Genomic DNA, 19,885 nt, shown 5'->3' on the forward strand with positions numbered 1-19,885 from the left:
TGGCAACAGATCTGATGTAAGTTTGCCATTTCAGGTCAATCCGAAAAGCTTGAGAAAATAAGATATTTCCTCAAGACAAGAGCCATATATATTAAATGAGATCAAATGGAGATCAGAGTTTAGTGGTTGGAAAAAAAAAAAAAAGCTAGAAGTTTGACTTTGGACACATTAAAGGAAATTTGTTCTTTCATAATGAATTGTGTATCAAATGTTTTTATTTTAAACTAGCAGGGCTACCCAGCATTGCTCAGGACAAGAATAACCTATTTTTATGAAAACACTGATCTCCCTGTAAATTCATAATTTTTAAAATAGACCAAGTGTTGTATTTAGAGGCTTGCAAAGAAAATAAAACCGAGATGAACGTTTTAGGTGAAAGAGAAGTTATTTTGTTCGGTTTTACAACATGACACAATATGTCCTCACTTTCTCTTTTCTATCAGTTTTGTTTTTAACGACACTTTGCTGTTGTGTTGCAATAATTCTCTCTAGGACCCACAGGTCAGCCGATTCATTTTCGAAGGAGGAGGAGACTCATGTGCTTGTTAAGCATACCTTCCAAATTGCTACACATCTTTTTCTCCTCTGGAGTAGTCCGGCAAAATTCGCCTATTGCAGCTGGTTGTTTCGCTTAGAGAAAATGTTAATGTGGAAAAAAAAAAAAAAAAAAACGACCATGCAAGTCGTCAATATGCATACGTGTCCTGGCTGAATCATTTAAATAACGGAACTAGTGACCATGTTACATCTCTACCCCTTTCTTATCATTCTCTCTCCAACCTTCTTTTCTTCTAGCCAGACCTCTTTAACTTGGCACACACACACACACACACACAAACATTTCTCCATTATATAATAGATTCCTTGAGGAATAATGGCATTTTCTTATCAAAACAATACATAACACAGAAAAACCCCTCCACACACTGATGATATTTTACCATTTTACCCTAGAGAATATTTTCCTAAATTTTGGATACAATAAAAGGGCAATGCAAATTAGGAATATATCAACTTTGTGGATGCTTGTTTAGTAGTTTTTGGCTTTTAGCTGGACATACAAACACACATACAACTGCCGTTTGTATAATAAATAAAACAATTTTAATTATAAACAAAAAAATAAAAGCTAAATTTGTTTTGTTAAACGTCCTTTATTGAATAGCCCATTCTGCCTGATCCTTCAGAAAAGCTACCCTGAGGAGAAACAAATAGTTTTTCTTTTTAAAAATATACATTTAACGTAAAATAAAAAAAATAAAAATAAAACAAGAATTTCACGACGAATCTGTAGTGGTCGATTTTGATGTGAATTTTCGAACTTTCAATTTTTTAATTTGATTCTGTAAGGAAGATTCCTGGAAAAGAAGAGAAAAGGGTAATTCCTTTAAATATACATTGATATATGGATAGTAGTGTTAGGATGCTTACTAGGCTATAAAAAAAAAAAAAAAAAAAAAAAAAAAAAGATTTTTGGAGATATTAATTAAAATTTAAGAATTAAAAATGTGCCCCTTTTTCAATGTCAAAAACAATTCTTTGGTTTGCTTTTGTTTAAAACTTAATTTTCTATTGCTAGCACTAATGATAAAATAAATATTGATTTTAAACTACCAATAAAATTTAAATGTATTTTAACGTTTGCAAACATACATGCACATATTACATGGGTTTTTACAACAAAAGAATAACAACTATGGCTAAATATTTAGATTTTAAAAGAATCGGAATCTATAATTGTATTGGAATCAGGGAAAATATAGGAATCATCCCATCGTTAATGGTTAGGCTAAATTTTAATGAGAATTTGAATACATGAATGCGAATAGCCAATGGAAAAAAAAAAAAACAAAGTAAAATTGAGATGAATGTCCAAACTAACTAGCATCTTCTACCCCCGTCCCTTTCATCAGCACATGTAAAATTGTATATTTTTTTAATTTTTTTTTTTTTTATTACATTTTCACCCCAAACAAGGCAAATTGCCACTTTAGTGTAGGGGGCTACTATCAGGGGCAACAACTACTGGGGTACTATGTAGGGATTTGGGCAGCAAGGTGTCGGTTCACGTTACACTTGAACTTCTGCACGTCAGTACTGTTGGGGAAGCAGGGACCTGGAATGGAATTCCAGAGTCTAGCGGTTCTGGGGAAGAAACTATTGGAGTAAAAAGATCTTTTACATCTAGGGATCTCTACAGTGTGGGGGTGGGATTTAGCAACCTGTCGGGTTTGTCGAGGGTGCTCACGTCGTGGGGGCACAAGTGATTGCAGTTCGTCAGAGCATTCACCACTAAAATACTTGTAGAAAAGGCAGAGGGATGCCACATTTCGTCGATGGGACAGAGGCTGGAGCTTAGATGCCAGTTCAGGGCCTATCAGGTTTGCGACTCTCTTTTGAACCTTGTCAAGGAGCGAGAGACTAGTAGCAGCCCAGATGTGACAGCAATAGTCCATACATGGGCGAATGGTGGGCTTATAGAGATACAGGATACTTTCGGGTGTTAGTAGTATATAAAATGATCAGTTTAGAGCCATTTAGCTTTTTAAGACAGTTTTTAAAAAAGATAATTGAGCATAACACAGCAGCTAAACTTTCAATCATCAGCGGGCGCTCGTATTGCTCAATTGAGGTATGGAAGAACAAAATAGAAACAATACTTCCGCTTTTCTCTGAAACTGTTTAATTTTTTTTTAATACTTATTTTCTATCACATATTTTCTTCTAAATAACTACGTTTTAGTTAATGTTATACATTTTGGTAAACTGTTTAGATATTAAAAAAAAATATAATATCTATCAACATAAATATAAAAGAAAAAACAATGTGTCGCATTGTGTTCCAGTTTAAAAAAACTTTTTTTTAAAAAGTGTCTGTTTCATTTATCTAGATATTCTGAAAATGTATTTATTTATAGAAACGTGAAATATTGTTTTGAATTCTAATACGATTATTCGTGCAAATATTAAACTATTTTCTTGCACATTCACCATTTTGTAACTGTTAAAACTGTAAAAACATGACACATTCATGGTTTTTGTTTTTGTAAATTAATTCATTTTTAAAACATCGGAGTAGTTTGCCAAAAATAAATAAAAACTGATTAAGTTTACAAATTCAACATTGTTTTTTCATGTTTCTGTTAATAAATATATTTTAAAACATCAATATATCAACACAAAATATCTTTATATTTTGCCCAAATATATAGCAGTTTTGGAGAAAAGCAGAAATATTGTTTACATTTTGGGCTTCTATACTTCAATTGAATGATGCTGTCTTTCTCTCTGAGCAAGAGTGGTATTTTATCTCCTTTCCTCCTAATGCTGCTGCTAATCTCCCCGCAAGCCAGCCACCCTTCACTGAGATCTTCCTACACGCTCTTATGCATTATGTTAGAATTCGACTTTGAATGCAAATCACTGATAAAACCAAATCTTTTGAGAAAACTGGAGTTAGCCCTTAACAGACTAAAATGTTTCAAAATCAGTATATTTATATTTTGCAATTACAGGTGCCATTCAAAATTTCTGGCACTTTTAACAAATTAACAGTTTCCAAACTTTAATTATTGTTATTGCAATATCATTTTCCCAGTTTTGCAAAACACTTATTTACAGCAAATGTATATTCAGGAAGAAAGAAAGAATTTTGACTTACTAATTCTTTGGGGTTGTACTGAATACCGAGTGCTTCAAGTTTAGCCTTTTTCTTGCCGATGCCTTTGAGGACTTTATTCATTGATGCTAACTGTTGGGTTCTGCTTTTTGGTTTGTTGTGCCGTTTGCGAGCAACCTTATGGGAAATAGGACGTCGGAACTCACGATTGCAGCCGATAAACAGTCCAGGTTTTACTTCGTCAGCAGGAATCACTCGACCTAGGTAAAAAAAAATAAATAAATAAAAAAAAAATAATCAAAATTACTAAACCATCTTTATCACTGAATAGAACAAAATTATGTGATGTAAGATATTGACACTAGGGTCGGGAAAGTCCTGCCCCGAATTAGGAGCACTCTGACCTGCAAAAAGTGCCTGGACAGCTCTGTTGGCATTCCCCAGTAGAAAGAAGTGCCTTAGGTTATTAGCAATAAACTAACCTTTTTTCAAAGAGAGAAGATAAAGTCGGACCTAGAACTGCACAGAACCAGTAACATACCGCAGTCAACCAAGAAAAGACCATTTCAGAAATGGTATAGACTTAATTTTGGTGCAGATAGAAAAATCCCCACAGCTGATTCCAAACGGATTTTTTCAAGATATCAAAACATTTTTTAGATATCCATACATAGTGTTGCATAAAAAAAACAAAAAAACAAATCAATAGTCTGAATATCGGAAGTTTTTTTTTTTTTTTTTTTTTTTTTTTGCTTTTTACAAAGGAGTCACCACTCATCAAGTCCAAGAGACTATTTGAGTATAAGGGTTAATGAGTGTACAGTCAATGGGACAATATCGTACTAATCGTTAGTAGTGGAAATTGGGTAAATTGGATTACTCAAGAATTTATGTTGAACTTGAAGACAACATATTGTAGTCAGTTGGAAAGCAGGGAAACGGAAGAGGTCCATAGACATGCAGTTCTAAGAAAGAAACTTTGCTCGTGGAATCAAAGTTTAGGTTTAGGCACAGATAAAAAGTGGGGGGAATTATTGGTAGTGGTTTCAGTAGACAAGTGTTTTTCATGAAAGTTTGGCAACGAGGGACCATAGATTAAGACTCAGACGAGCACTTGTCATAAAAATAATGATAAAGCAGAGACAGGCTTGTAACGTCTCTTCCGTGTGAAAGAGGTTGCAGGGAAGAAAAAAAAAGCATCCCCCCACTAGACTACGAAGTCTATTTTTAACTGTCAAGCCAGGATAAGCTGCTTATAGAAGTGCCTGCCCAGATGTGACAAAAATATTCCAGCCTTAGACGTACTTGGTCCTTATACAGGTAGAGAATTGCATCAGTAGTAAGATATCTACTGGAGCGGTAGAATGATCTCACCATTTTTCCAACGACCTTGGCAACGAATCTGATATATGTGTTCCATTTCAGATTAGGAGTAAAGGTCAGACCTAGAAGCTTGTCAAAATACAGAGCCTTCCTATGACGAGAGCCATTCATTTCAATTGATGCCAGATGAGGGATCAGAGCATTGATGATGTAAAGATAGAAGCTTGGTTTTAGATGCATTAAAATTAACCAGCCACGTCTTTCCCCATTGCACCACGAGCTCAAGATCAGAGGAAAGAGATTCAGAGTTGGAACTCTCTTGCACTTGATTCACTAGGAATATTCATCAGGTACTTTTTGAAACTCTTTTTTCATGAATCGGATAACTCCTATGATTTCTGAAACGATGATCTTAAGAATTCCAGTTTCTTCTTATGTTGTAAATATTTTCTCTCGATTCTTTAAGCTAGTATTATTAGGGACACTGAGTTTTATTAGAATTAATTCTCTCTCCTCTCCATGTCCCATTACAATGTTAAATAAAATTGCCCAGTAATTTATTAAATCTTTGCTTTTAAACAGAAGAGAGAAAAAATGTTTTAGATTCATGATTCTAAGACAAAAAAACAAGCTGCACGTGTGTGGTCCCCCTCTGGTGCTGCATGTGAGATGACACCACAAAAAATAGTGAAAAAATGATGAATGTGACAAGTGTGAAGAGCCAACTTTGCCTTCACATTTTCGCCAAGTTTCAGAAAAATTTAATGGATGGGGCAAAAGTTATGGAATAAAAACTGTCATTTTTTGCAATTTGGGGGTATTTGTGACCCCCTTTTGAACACCTGGGAATTCAAATCCCAGTGAAAATTTGGGAACATTGGGGGAATTTTCTTAAATTTTGTTACAATCAGACAAAATTTTTTTAGAACTTTAATGTTACAGATTTGATGCAAAATTGCCAGTTGAAAAGATTAAGATGGCTGATTCAGTTGAAACATTTTTTATTTGGTGCTATGACCAGGATAAACAATTACACCTGGAGAACTATATCTACACTTCATTTTAAAAGCACATCATTAGCAAACAATGTACAGCATCAGGAATGGTTGCAAATACTTACATTTTAAGAGTTTTTCATACATTAAATAGTTGTTCATGGTTTCCGCTACAATTTTAGCAACATCCTCGCAAGCAAATTCAATGAATGCAAATCCTTTCGAATTACCAGTCTGAAAAATACAAGATGAACAAAAATGAAGTTCTGTAAAAGCATCAAATGTCTCTTAATTGCTAATTTAAATGAACATGGGTGAGAAAATTAAACAGGCAACAATAGTTGAAACTAGCAGGACCTGTGGACATTCCACAGAACTCATAAATATGTAATATAGTGATGCTGGCATTCAGTGTAAATGGAGACGCATTTTTGTTAAAACTGCAAAAGTATTTATCTAAGCTAGCACGAACTCCCGGCAAAGCCCGGTCGTAAAGTATGCTTAAATGATATTTTAATTCTTGCAGATTTTGTATATATTATTATAGAGTTAATGTTCTATTGATTTTTATACATTATAAAGTTGCGATTTCACAAATAAAAAATCTATCCATATGACTTGGGTGCATTAGCTTGAATCGAAATCGAAATAAAAATTTATGAAAAAATATATATATATATATATATATATATATATAGATATATATATATATATATATATATATATGACTTAAGTGCCATCAGTTATAATCGAAATTGAAACCAAAATTATGAAGAATTCTTAGTAAAATTATTTATAAAAAAAATTAAATGACCTGCGTGCCATCAGCTATAATTGAAACCGAAACCAAAACTTATGAAGAATTCTTGGTAAAATTATTAATTACAAGAAATGGAAGTACATAACAATTAAACGACCCAGATGTAAGCGTGATATAGAAAATAACACACATGCTATCGTATTAATATAAAATAAATGTAGCTAGTATTGTCCAAATTGGAACCGTTATCATATAAGTGTATATTTTTAGACTATTCAAACTATTGTTCTCACATTTCGTCCAATGTAATCTCCGACTTTCTTCAGGTGTGTTATTGAACCAAGGGGAATCTTTCTGTCGAACTCAAGAATCTGCACAGAATTTCTAACAGAACACTTTATTTAATACATGGGTGTAGTATGCTCTCGTTCTGTCAGTCATGACCAGGTAGAAGTATCACTTGCATGTACGATTAAACCCTTAGGCTCTCAGAAGAGTGACACAACTAAATTCTATCAAGTATTTTATTCGTGGCACCACCTTACAGGCAATTCTAGTATGGATTTTGGAAGCCTTAAATGTATTTTTGCTAGAATTATTAATACAACCTTATACTTAATTCACAGGAGTAGCAAGGACCTGTGGTGTAACGGATATAAGTGATTATTAATAATCAATTCTAAGTGACAGTTTTCAGGTAATGCTAAAATTTCTTTCCAGTAATGGCTGATGGAAGGAGGACAAGCTATCCCCATAGATTAAATAAAAGGTTCTGTGCAGATCTCACGAGTCGGACAAGATACACCTGAAGAAAATCGCATGTTACATGGTCAGCATTATGAGCATAAAATCTAAGATAAAAATAATAGTCCAAATAATCAAATTCTCAATCCTCATTTCAAAATTCAAAAATATTAAACCTTCAATTTTTGGGATTGCTATATTTATTTCTGTTGATTCTATACTAAAAATACCAATCTGTATTTGTTTGGAAATAATTACCTTTGAAAAAAAACAAAAAAAAAAAACAACTTTTTTTCTGAATGTTTTGAAATAATTATTTTTAGAAAAAAAAAAAATAAAAAAATAATACTTTTTCTGAATGTTGTTTGAGAATTATTATTCACTACCAGAAGGAGGCTACATAGTAACTATGTTCGGAGCTTCATGCTGTATAGAGGTGAATGCTGAGCCAGAAATCCAGTCCTTATCTGTCTGACTTCAACACTGACAGTGCAATTATAAGGCGGATATACAAAGTTGGGTCAGGTGAATATTCAGCATTTTAGCTGATAAACTGCTGGCAACGTTGAATATACAAAAGCTTGATGAGCTCTTGATGGTCAGTCGATTATGTTGGTTTGACCAAGTCAAAATGAGCGTCAAGGTAAAGATCTGTCTTCATGTAAATGACTTCAAAAACTCTTTGCTTGCCGAATGGGTTCACCCTCGAAAGTCAGACTTTTTAATCCACTGCTGATGATCAACATGATACATGATCCATGTTGTTCGGTCGATGTGCAAATGTGTCAAGATAACGCTTCAATGATCGCGGCTTTTGAGCCGTGTCAAAATATTGACTGGTGATTTTGATTTCTCCATCCTCATCGACTCATTGAACAGGGTAAAAGTGTCGGTAATTGATCCGTTAATCTGCAACTTTTTTTGTGCAATCCAATTGTTTTGTCTTACACAAAATACAAACATCCCTCAAGCTTGAAACGTGTTTATTTGAATTTCAGATCCTTCAGCGTATTGTGTACAATAACATTGACCCCCACCCTCCCCAGTGTTAGGGATAAAAAAAAAAAAAGTATAACAAAAAAGAGGACATAAGTTTAGCAATAACAAAAGTATACAAAATAGGGTTAGTGGAAAGACAAATGCGTAGGAAGTAGTTTACAAAGGAACACAAAAGAAAGCTAGGATGGGAGTGTTGGTCAGCGTCAATGTAATGGGAATAAAAGGACTGACTATACATTTAGAGTTATTTTACGGACAGTTTTGAACAGTTTTTACAACAGTTGAAGATTGTCTTGGGTTTGTGGCAGTCCAGTTGAGAATTGGACAGAGTCGAAAACAAGTTGTGGCTCACAGCAGATGGAGAAATGAATTGATCAACTAACTGACAAAGAGGCATCGGCAGATGAATACTAAGAAATGGACCATAAACATGTAGAGCAGGGATTGGCAACTCATTCAGATGGTGTTATAATTATGAGTCACACGAAAGTTATTAATCAAAAATTGAGGAAAATTACATATACAGACTCCTGTCAAATATAAAAAACAATTAAAATAAACATTGAGTAATAAGAAAAACAAATGAAAACCTTAAATAAAAAAAATAAAAAAATAGCTGAAAATTAATTTTACTCAAAGAATGTCAAAATACTTCAAAGTGCAAAAAAATCAACCGAAGTGAAATCGGTGAAACTATGACGTGTATATTTAAAAAGCATTATTGAAAATTGTACCACAAATGAACCACACACAAACAAAAACGAAACACATATATAGAAGTACAAATAGCTGCAAGCATCTACACTTATGCATGTACACACGTGGTAACATCCACACATTCGTGAGGCCTGAAAGAGAAAGCTGACTGAGACAACATTGTCCCTTTGAAGCTGTTCTCGCCTAATGCCTGTCGTTGGTCAAATTGACTGTGTTTTACGTTTATTTTTTTTTAATACTTTATGCAGAAATTGAGATAGTTGGGTTGTGATAGTGTTTTTGCAGTCAGAGTATTCAAATTCTGCTGGGCAGATCAGAGGAAGATAACAACAGGTCATTTGTTGAATTCAAAAGTCTCATCTTTCATGTTAAAAATAGGGTCACTAGTAGGCTATCGGGCTAGTCAAAATGCATTTGCAGGCCAGATCTGGCCCATAGGCCATAGTTTGCTAACCTTTGGCATAGAGGATTAATGGTGTCACACACACAGTGTTACTGGTATTTGCAGAATGTGTTGGAGTTTGTTTTGTTTTTTTTTATACTTGTGAACCCGTTCACCCTCCCTCAGCAACTGACAATCTGAGAGATGACAACATGATTAGAAAAGAAGTCAAGGAGAAGAAGACCATAGGAACAGCCTTAGGGTTGTCAGCTGTTATCGAGCAGGGTAGTATACATCCTTTTACTGCCCAATAATATATTTACTTACAATTCGCTTTCGATGTTTTCTTTTTAAACTATGTAGCTGTTTTATTTTTTTGTTGAAATATCAGCAGACCTGTATGAGAGTGCCCATCCCCTAAAAATGCATGTTCTACACATTTTTTTAAACTTTTTTTTCTGACAAGTATCATATTAGCAGAAAAAAATTTGGAAAAAAAAATTTAATGAATTTTAAAAAGGAGGGTTCACTTTGTTTTATTTTTTTTATACTTGTGGATTCCCACCCCCATTCACCCTCAACAGCAACCAATGTGAGAGACAATGACACTGCCAGAAGAGAAGATGAAGGGGAAGACCATGTCACACAATATTGGGGAGCGGTGATGTTGGCAAGCAGGGCAACACACACTATCACAATTTCCTTGCCCATCATTATGTGATGACCTCAATTTTTACTTCTAGGTGTTATATAAACATTTAGAAGATTTTGTTTATTTTTAGTTAATAAATCATCATTATGAGATATTAGTGTCCAGCCATATAACTTTTTATGATACATTAGTAAATTGTGATCTTAGTGCCCAGTCATCCAACTTTTTATGATATATTGATTCTATTGAGGAAAAAAGAAGTTTCAATTTGTTTAAACTAGTTAGCTAGGAAAAAAATGTTGTCTTCATATAAAAATGAACCCGCTACTAGTCACAAAATGCGCCTAGCATATTTAAAATGGGTTGAGCCTTTTTCAAAAGGCTTTTTAGTATATGACTTTTAGCGGTTTTAGAGATATTTGCTGGTCAAGGCCAAAATATTTGGGTTGATTTCATGAAAAAAAAAAAAAAAAAAAAAAAAAAATTTTTTAAATAAATAAATAAAATAAAAAATTTGATCTGAAAATTTTATTTGTTTAATCTTTTCGGCTAAATTTCAACTTTTTTTTCTATTGAGAAGTCAAAACTATGCAACTTTGTCCATCCTGCAATTTCCTTCACATTAGGTGATCCATCAAACTAGAAAAGGTTAATTTTGACGCTGCAGATAATAGGTTTAGATAGTGAAAAAAAAAAAAGGCTTTAGATTACCATAAAAGCAATTCTAGAAATACTAGCTTCTTAAATTTCTTTGTTGTTTCAAAAATTTCAAAAGGGTTCAATTTATGAACAGAATTAACCATAGTGAAGACCAATATTTTTTGCTTATTTCCAAACTGTGTAATGTTACAGACCAGCATGAACCTGGTGAAGAGCCATATTCCAAATTCCAAGATGTTATTTATCTTACCATTCATTTCTTTCAACATGTCAGAATGTCAACTTTCTGACAACACTTGTTTCGTAGCACAGAAACAATCAATTATTATTATGTCAATTTTAAATATTTTCCACTCTTCAGAAAAGTAGGAACTTTTTAACTGTTGCTCGGGATTGAATGTTTCACACTCCAATATTTTTATTGCCATCGAAATCAGTGGAATTGCTTATTTTTCAGTCAAATCGATTGTTAACCCATTGCAGTGCACTGGGAGGAAGCTTTAAATGCCTGCCTGCAGGGACAGTCCACAACACATTGTAGTCTACATTGCACTGTAGAGAACCTGTTAATTTTATAAAAATATTTTTTTATATATAACGACTTGAATTAAAAGGTTAAAATGCAAAAGTCAAATATCATAGCTCGATTGTACTCTACACAGAAACACTCGAATGCATCCCTGTCACATCAAAGAACCTACTGTAGATTTTATATGCTAGGCCTTTCTGCTTGTTTGATAAAAATTTAAAATCAACTTGTGATGTTAGGTTGTACAAGGTGTTAACTTTGGTTCAAATCGCCTGTCTTTTCTTTCAGATTTATTTGATTATTGATACTTATTGAAGATATTCTGATACAAAAGCTATCTAAGAACACTGCCAGATACATGAAGTACATTTGTGTGAAATTCCATTAAAAAAAAAAAATCGACCCAACCATTTCGTAGTCCATAGGGAACAAACACACACAAAGTTCCTTTTATACACACACACACACACACACACACACACACACACACACACATTTCCCAAAAACCTCTGGCCTTGATGAAGGGGAGACTAAAACTTGCTGCTGTGGTTTCAAATGATCTGAAATAACAGCAAGGAGAGACTTCATTTCAAATATTTATCTCCCCTCTTTTGGAAATAGGACACGATTATGAATATCTCCAGTATCAAATAATCTTTATACACTGCGAAATTTACTTTATGTATGAAAACAAAAAGAACGGAAATATAACATATGAGAACTGTTTGAAATCAAGTCTCCCCTTGCTGTTATTTCAGATCATTTGAAACCATAGCAACAAATTTTAGTCTCCCTCCCTCAAGGCCAGAGGTTTTGAGGAAATATTAGATATTTTGTAATTCATAGACAAAACTAGGAAAACAAATGACTGATTGAAACATTTTATGGTTGTAAAAAAGTGCCAAAAATAGGCTCTGGATAATAGATGATCTCCTTAATGTGGGATCTTAAGGGCAAATGTCTCATAGCCCACTAAACAATTCAGGTCATAACCTTTCCAATGAGCCTTCATTTGTTAAATTCTGATCAAAAGTTGCTGGGATTTGGAACTTATAAAATTGCCCAAAAAAGGTAGTATACATATGCGTGTGTGTTTGTGTATATATATATATATATATATATATATATATATATACACACACACACACACACTGATAGCCAAATTGAACATTGAAATGCTCATATCTTTGGTTCTATGGGACGAAACTATATGAAAATTTGCAGGCTTTTTGAAGATTATAATATTATTCTATGGTCAAAATTTTATGACAATTGGTAAAAGAAAAACTATATTTTCAAACCAATAAAAAATGCTCAAATTTGCCTACATTTGTGTATATATATAGTGTCCTGGCAGGCTAGCTTCACTTTTGCTGCTTTAGGATGAATTTTCCTTAGGGTTTTTCTTTGCTTGGTTGTATCCCCTGTGGTCTCGTCAGGCCACTAATATATTTTATTCACTTTTAATGAACCAAATTTACATTTATATACACACACACATACTGGTAGCCAAATTGAACATTGAAATGCTCATATCTTTGGTTCTATATGATGAAACTATTTGAAAATTTGCAGGCTTTTTGAAGATTATAATGCTATTTTTGGTTAAAATTTTATGACAATTGTTATAAAAAAACCTATATTTTCAAACCAATAAAATATGCCCAAATTTGCATACATTTGTATATATAGTGTCCTGCAGACCAGCTTTAGTTTTGCTGCTTCGATTGTCTCCCTTGCCAGGTCACTAATGTGTGTGTGTGTGTATATATATATATATATATATATATATATATATATATACATACATACAAAGAAAAATGAGAGTTAAATTCTGTAAATTCAAATTTTGAGAAGGAATACAAAAATATGTACATAAAATAGAAAGTCAAACCTTTTTACTGCGTGCCAGTCGGAGACGTCTGACCTTTCCAAATTGGGCAAAAAATTCTCTCATCTGGTTTTCGTAAAATCCATGTGGAATTTCTCCAAGGTAAACAACACCTGGTTTTACTGTCTGCAAACAAAAAGAACACACTGTTAGAAATGAGCAGATTCGGAACAAATTCATTGGGTTATGGGTCAGTATGAGATCACAGAAACAGAAGAGAACTTGTCTGTGAAGTAATTCTATTTGGATGGTGAAGTTATTTAGAAGTTTTGTTACCATGGTGATAGGAATTGAGCATAGGGCGATTGCAAGAGTTACGAATGGATGGAGGAAGTTCAACTATTAATAAGCCATACAATGTTACCATTATCAACCAAGAAAGAATCTTGGAAACATAAGTGCTATGATGTATGGAAATGAAACCTAACCAGTGAGGGTCGAGGACATGTGTTGCATGGAGAGAAATGATACAAGAATAACATATATAATAACCAAGCGAGTCTAAAAGTGGAGGATTAAATCTGGACAATCTTTGTCAAAAAATGAATTCTTGCTTTTAGAATGTGTGCTGGCATGTACCCAACAGCAACGGAAACAGGCTCATGCAGTCATGTTGAAAATTCCTCAACTAGTAACGTCAACGCAGATCCGTTAGTTTCTACACAGACTTGACCAGTAACGCCAACCAGTCATCATAGGAGCAACTGGGCTTATGAAAAAGAACTTTAAAAAGTACATAGCAAGCATACCCGGTGAACCAAGTGCAAGTGAAATACAAATGATTGCACTGAAAGGGACGGCTAGAATCCTGAAAAGATCTCTTGGTTGGACTCACTAAAATAGGGGTAAATGTCAGACATCTGGTTGGATGTCCCATCCCCTAGAAGAAAAAGTTTAAGAAAAATGAAAAAAAAAAGAGAGAAACAATAACGTTAACTGACGAATGACTCTAGTGTTGATTTTATATCGCTTCTGGACAAGTGCATTCTTGTATCTAGAGGAACATCCAGTGGGAGCACACAAACCGTTCCCCAATGTTCAAGATTTTTCAAGGCCTTCTCCAGACAAAATTCAAGTTTTCAAAACAAGATTTGGGGTTTGTTTTACAAGCCACAGTAATTCAAAAAAGTGGTCAAAATACAACAAATAAACGTTACCATAACCAATAAAAGTTACTTTGCAACCTATCTGCATCATTTTTTGGTGTTTCTTTTAGTAGTTTTAAATGCTTTTTATTTCATCTCAAATATCAACTCCCTTTATGGCTTTTAAATATCCAACTAAAATGGCTGCTGCCTTGTCCATTTTTATTTTAAATTATCACAACTTTTTGAGGGGGGGGGTATTCGCCATTGGAGTCCCGTCCGCACAAGAAAAGTATTTTTAGAGGGGGAGGAGGCATAATTTTATTTATGGCGGCTTCCCCTACTCCTCCCCCTACAAAATTAAATTATAAATGAGAACATAAATAGACTGAGATTTGAATCTTTATCACAAAACTAGCCAAGTTAGTTTTCTGATAAAGGGACATAACTCTTGTATCCACAATAATACTATGCAATTTTAGAACAATGTATTTCGATTTTATTTTTAATATTTAAAAAAAATATTTTAATGGTATTTTTATTAATACTTAAAAAATAATGTAACATTATTTATTTCGATTTTATTCTTAATATTTTAATACAAATTTTACTAGACATAAAGAATACAATTTTCAAAGCCTTTTCAAGAAATTTTCAAGGTAATTTCAATGTAATAATAGAAATAAAGTCTTTTCAGGGCAAAAGTCAAAATTCAAGGACTTTTCAATTCTGTATGAAACCTGTTCTACATGAGTAAACATAAAATTTCTATATTGCAATGGGGGGGGGGGCAGATTACTTTTAATACGTCTAAAAAAGTTTCTTTCATTTCACTACTAATGCTTGGATCCTCACTTTTCCCCAAATGGATGACCCTACCATTAAGGAAGCTTTCTGCTTTGGTAAGATTCTGGGACTAAATTTCACTTCAGACTTGAAATGGAAAACTTACATCAAATCCATCGCCAATGGATAAATGGTTGGATCATTCTACCGCTCTAGAAGGTATCTCAACCCTGACGCAATGCTCCACCTGTATAAGAGTTAAAGAAGTTACGATGGAGTACTGTTGTTACATCTGAGGGGGGGGGGGCACCATTCAGAACACCTTTTCCCCATCCTGACAGATTATAAAATCAATTTTGAAATCTAGTGAGCAATATCCTTTTTCTCACAGTTGCTAATCTTTCTCTCCTCTCTCATGATTTTCATGGTATGTGCTCAATGGAGCTCCAATCTATGCTTGTTGCCGTAAAACATTCGCAGCAAGAACTTTGGAGATGATGGTGGTCTAATGGTTAATGATATTAACTCGGTATAGTTTGAATACAGTTCGTTCCACAAAAAAAAAAAAAAAAAAAATCACTTTCACTTAGGATGTTGGCAACCTTCATGTGGTCCCTCCTATAATCCCCAAAGTTTTTATAGAAAGAATTCTGACTAGAAAAATATTACGGACATCAATGGCAACAATAGAATCTTCGGATTCATATATGATTAACAAGAAATTTGTCTAGCTACAACCATTGTCAATAATTTCCCTTTCTCCCTCTGTGTACTTGAAGCTAAATTTTCGGCAAGACTGGAGTTTAGGTGGAAAAATAATCGCGAACCCTTTATCACATAAAAGGAACTAATTTCCCTAATCACCAGTACGTTACTATGTCAATAATATAGGTATTTCAGAAGTTGTTTTTGAAAACAACTTAAAGAAGCCCAACTTTTTACTTATTTATTTTAAAATGTTTCACGATATCTTTCTTCTCTCATTTTTTACTTCATTATTTTAAACATTTTTTAATTTTAATCAGAACGTTCCACGATATCTTAAACACCTTTTTTTTTAGCACGGAAACAAAAATACATAAGTACCGAAGGTTTTATAATTAATAAATTTAAATTTGAAATAGAGAAATAATAAATTGCAAGAGATTACGCGTGTTTAATATTAATTTGTATCGTTTATAACTACTCACGTAATTTAATAATAATCACGCGATTCAATTTTTAATTAAAAAAATATTGTTTAAACTTAAACTTTAAAAAGTCTGATAATTTATTATTTCTATTTATGTATGGTTTATCATTAAGGTACTAGTGCATAGAGCGATCCGGACGTAAATAATAACGTTATATTTAAAAAGCCATTCTTAATATGGGGAGGGGAGAGTGTTTTGTACTTCAACCTTACAATTGAATAAAAAACATAAAACTTTAATTAAATTTGGAAATACGATTTAAAAAAGCGCGGATCACTCTCTGCACTAGTACCTTCATTAAAAAAGGTATTCATTAAAAAACACACACACACACACACACACACACAGAACATATAAGACATTTAAATATGAATAGAACTTTTCATAATTGTAACCTACGAAAACTTTTTTTTATTTTAATTAAAAGCAATATAAAAAGAAGTTTTTTTTTTAAAAGTTGTTTTCAAAAACAACTTCTGAAATACCAATATTGTTTATATATTATTGACATAGTAACGTACACCGGTGATTAGGGAAATTAGTTCCTTTTATGTGATAAAGGGTTCGAGATTATTTTTCCACCTAAATTCCAGTCTTGCCAAATTTTTACGAGCAGAGTTTCTTTCCTAGAACTACTCATCTGTGGAACAGAATACCAGAGAGCGGGACATGATCAAAGTGTAGTATCTGTTCTTCAGATGCTGCACTTCTATTTCTTGTTCTCTTTCGGTGGAGGAGAAATCCTTCACGACTGAGACAATTTTTATTTTTGTACCTTTTCTCCACGTTAAAAAACGACCCTGGTGTCTAACTCTGTCCCGTGGGGAGGCATAGTAAATAGGTACAATATAGTCGTTTTTTCAAGTCCAATGTAAACAATTTTTGTTTAGCGTTCCTCTTATATAATCAAATTCTGACGGGTTACGAATCCTCATCATATCTCACAGTTCAGTTGACAAATTCATGTGGCCTTGGTAAGTAGTGATTTTCTAGTATCAAAAACAATTGTTCGGACAGGAAAAGGACACATACCCCTGTCACTTCAACACAAATCTCAAAGGTCCTTTTTCACACACAATAATCAACATTGCCATATTCACATACCAGCCAGAGGCACTGACCCTAGGCGGATTGAACCGATTTCCTACAAGAAGGAAGGGAATATCAAATTCACATACGGTTCGCAGCCGCATGTATATCTCGGTCACAAAAAATGACGTTATATTTTTAGGGTATGGCACTTCACGAGAAACGTGGACCCTGCATAAACGGTTTTTCTTTTTAATGGCTGCTCCCTGAAATGCGCAAAAGGTTTTCTTTCACTTCCTTTGTATATATCTTACAGATTTATTTATTTATTGTATTTAAATCGCGCATGCATTCATTTGGGTTTGCATTACTGTACACATAGATACGAAAAAGTTGTCAAAACAACAAATATATAACAAATAAATATTATCAAAGGCAAGTAAAGTTATTTTTCTACCGAACTGGATACATTTTTTGTGTTTTTATTCAATGTAACATGTTTATTCAGCTCGAAAAACATGCAGTGTTTACCGATCGGCGATGTATTGGAAAATTCAAAATGGCGCCCGACACTCTCTTTAACACGGTAAGTTTGGGAAAAGGTGTTATAAATAATAAACTAGACAAAATACTATTTAAAAAACACCGAATATATGTCAACTTATGTCACGGTAACATATATTGGGCGAATTTCTAACAGTATTTTGTCTAGTTTATTATTTATAACATCTTTTCCTGAACTTAACGTGTTAAAGAGAGACTCGGGCGCCATTTTGAATTTTCCAATACATCGGTAAACACTGTATGCTTTTCGAGCTGAATAAACATGTTACATTGAATAAAAACACTAAAAACATATCCAGTTAGGTAGAAAAGTAACTTGTCTTGCCTTTGATAACATTTATTTGTTATATATTTGTTGTTTTGACAACTTTTTCGAATCTATGTGTACAGTAATACAAACCCTAAATATTTTTATTTTGTTAGTTAGATTTTTTTTTCATACATATTCCACTAATGATTTGGGCCTTTTTTTTTTTTTTTTGCCTCAAATAGTACCTTCAAAAAAGTTTTTGTGATTAAATAAAACAAATGAAAACCTTTTGTGCGTGCGCTTTTAGGGAGCACAGCCTACAGCCATTAAAAAAAAAAAAAACACGTTTACGCAGGGTCAACGTTCCCCGTGAAGTACCTAGGATATTTAGCAGAGAAGACAACGAAGTAAAGGGCCAAAAATTCAAATACATAACAAATAAATGTTACCAAAGGCAAGATAAATTACTCTTCTACATACCCGGATAAGTTTTCTGTATTTTAACAGAATTTTAAACATTTATTCAATTCGAACGACAAGCCGCCGAATATATGTCAACCTATGTCACGGTAACATATTGAGCGAGTTTTTAACAGCATTTTGTCTAGTTTTTTTATTTATAACACCTTTTCCCAAACTTATCGTGTTAAAGGGAGAGTCAGGCGCCATCTTCAATTTTCTAATACATCGGTAAACACTGTATGTTTTTCCAGCTGAATAAACATGTTATATTGAATAAAAACACGAAAAAATATATCCAGTTTGGTAGAAAAGTAACTTATCTGGCCTTGGATAACATTTGTTATATAAACAAATATAACTTGGCACCTTTTTCGAATCTATGTGTACAGTAATACAAACTCCTGCGGTTTTACCTAAATTAATTTGGTCAATTTTTACGACGTGCCCCAGCGTATTATAAGCATCCCGACCTCCGTATGTTAAGAACGGTTTTCGGAATACCCCCAACCTCGAAAGCCGTTCTTAACATGGGGAAGTTGGGGCGCTTATAATACGCTGGAGTACGTCTTAAAAATTGACTATTAATTTTTGTTATTTAAATGTGAAATGATACAAAAAAATTGACAGACATTTGAACAATTTTAAAAACAACATGACACGTGGTGTTGAATATAAAAAAATATAGAAATCTCACATTGATAACTTCATTAAAAAAATACAGTAAATACATACAACTTTTTGTGGTGTGTTCTTTATCTTTTTCACAAAATCCTTCTGTTCGTTTACCTCAAGGGAAGCATTTTCAGGCATTTTTTGTTTTGCCTGTCGTTTACGCATGTTGTTAGGAGCCATTTTGCAAGAACTAAAGAGAATGACTACAGCGCATCCTAGCGGAAGTAAAGCAAACGACAAGCTACTAAGGGAGATAACTTTGTACGCACGCTATTCGATAAAAATTGGTTGAATGAAAATTAAATCAACCAAATTATGTTTTTACATTTAAATTTGTTATCATTATCAATAATTTTTGTTTCTCATTTTGAATTCAATCTAATAAAAAATAAAAAAAATACGGAAAAATCTGTATGATATACGTACTCGTCACAAAACGAAGATGTCTTATTCCAAAAATCACGAAAATGGATCAAGTAGTATAATTTTTAACTAGGAAAATCAGACACAATCTCTAACAATTGCGTTCCCAAAATTAAGACGGCGACACGGAAATCACTAAGCATGAAACGA

The 19,885-nt window shown here is 33.3% G+C and overlaps 1 protein-coding gene across 1 annotated transcript; it reads right to left on the reverse strand.

Annotated features, from left to right (window-relative positions):
- Positions 1-1,134: 1,134 nt before the first annotated feature.
- Positions 1,135-19,529, reverse strand: LOC145259813 (MKI67 FHA domain-interacting nucleolar phosphoprotein-like). Its single transcript, XM_080117613.1, has 5 exons — positions 19,373-19,529; positions 13,275-13,397; positions 6,063-6,171; positions 3,662-3,879; positions 1,135-1,358 (listed from the first exon to the last, which is right to left on the reverse strand). The coding sequence occupies exons 1-5, from the start codon at positions 19,490-19,492 to the stop codon at positions 1,278-1,280; spliced, it is 651 nt and encodes a 216-aa protein (XP_079973739.1). The 5' UTR covers positions 19,493-19,529; the 3' UTR covers positions 1,135-1,277.
- Between the last annotated feature and the right edge of the window lie 356 nt (positions 19,530-19,885).

This window comes from Euprymna scolopes, chromosome 35, assembly GCF_053919585.1.
Source record: "Euprymna scolopes isolate OS-2025 chromosome 35, ASM5391958v1, whole genome shotgun sequence".
NCBI classification, from domain to species: Eukaryota; Metazoa; Mollusca; class Cephalopoda; order Sepiida; family Sepiolidae; genus Euprymna; species Euprymna scolopes.

What these genes read in the sequence shown, in the direction of transcription:
- LOC145259813 (XM_080117613.1), bottom strand. Translation starts at nt 19,492, where the DNA reads ATGGCTCCTAACAACATGCGTAAACGACAGGCAAAACAAAAAATGCCT. An exon ending in AGAACACACCACAAAAAGTT is followed by an intron (nt 13,398 to 19,372) that starts GTATGTATTTAC and finishes TTTTGTTTGCAG; the next exon opens with ACAGTAAAACCAGGTGTTGT. An exon ending in GTATGAAAAACTCTTAAAAT is followed by an intron (nt 3,880 to 6,062) that starts GTAAGTATTTGC and finishes TTTTTTACCTAG; the next exon opens with GTCGAGTGATTCCTGCTGAC.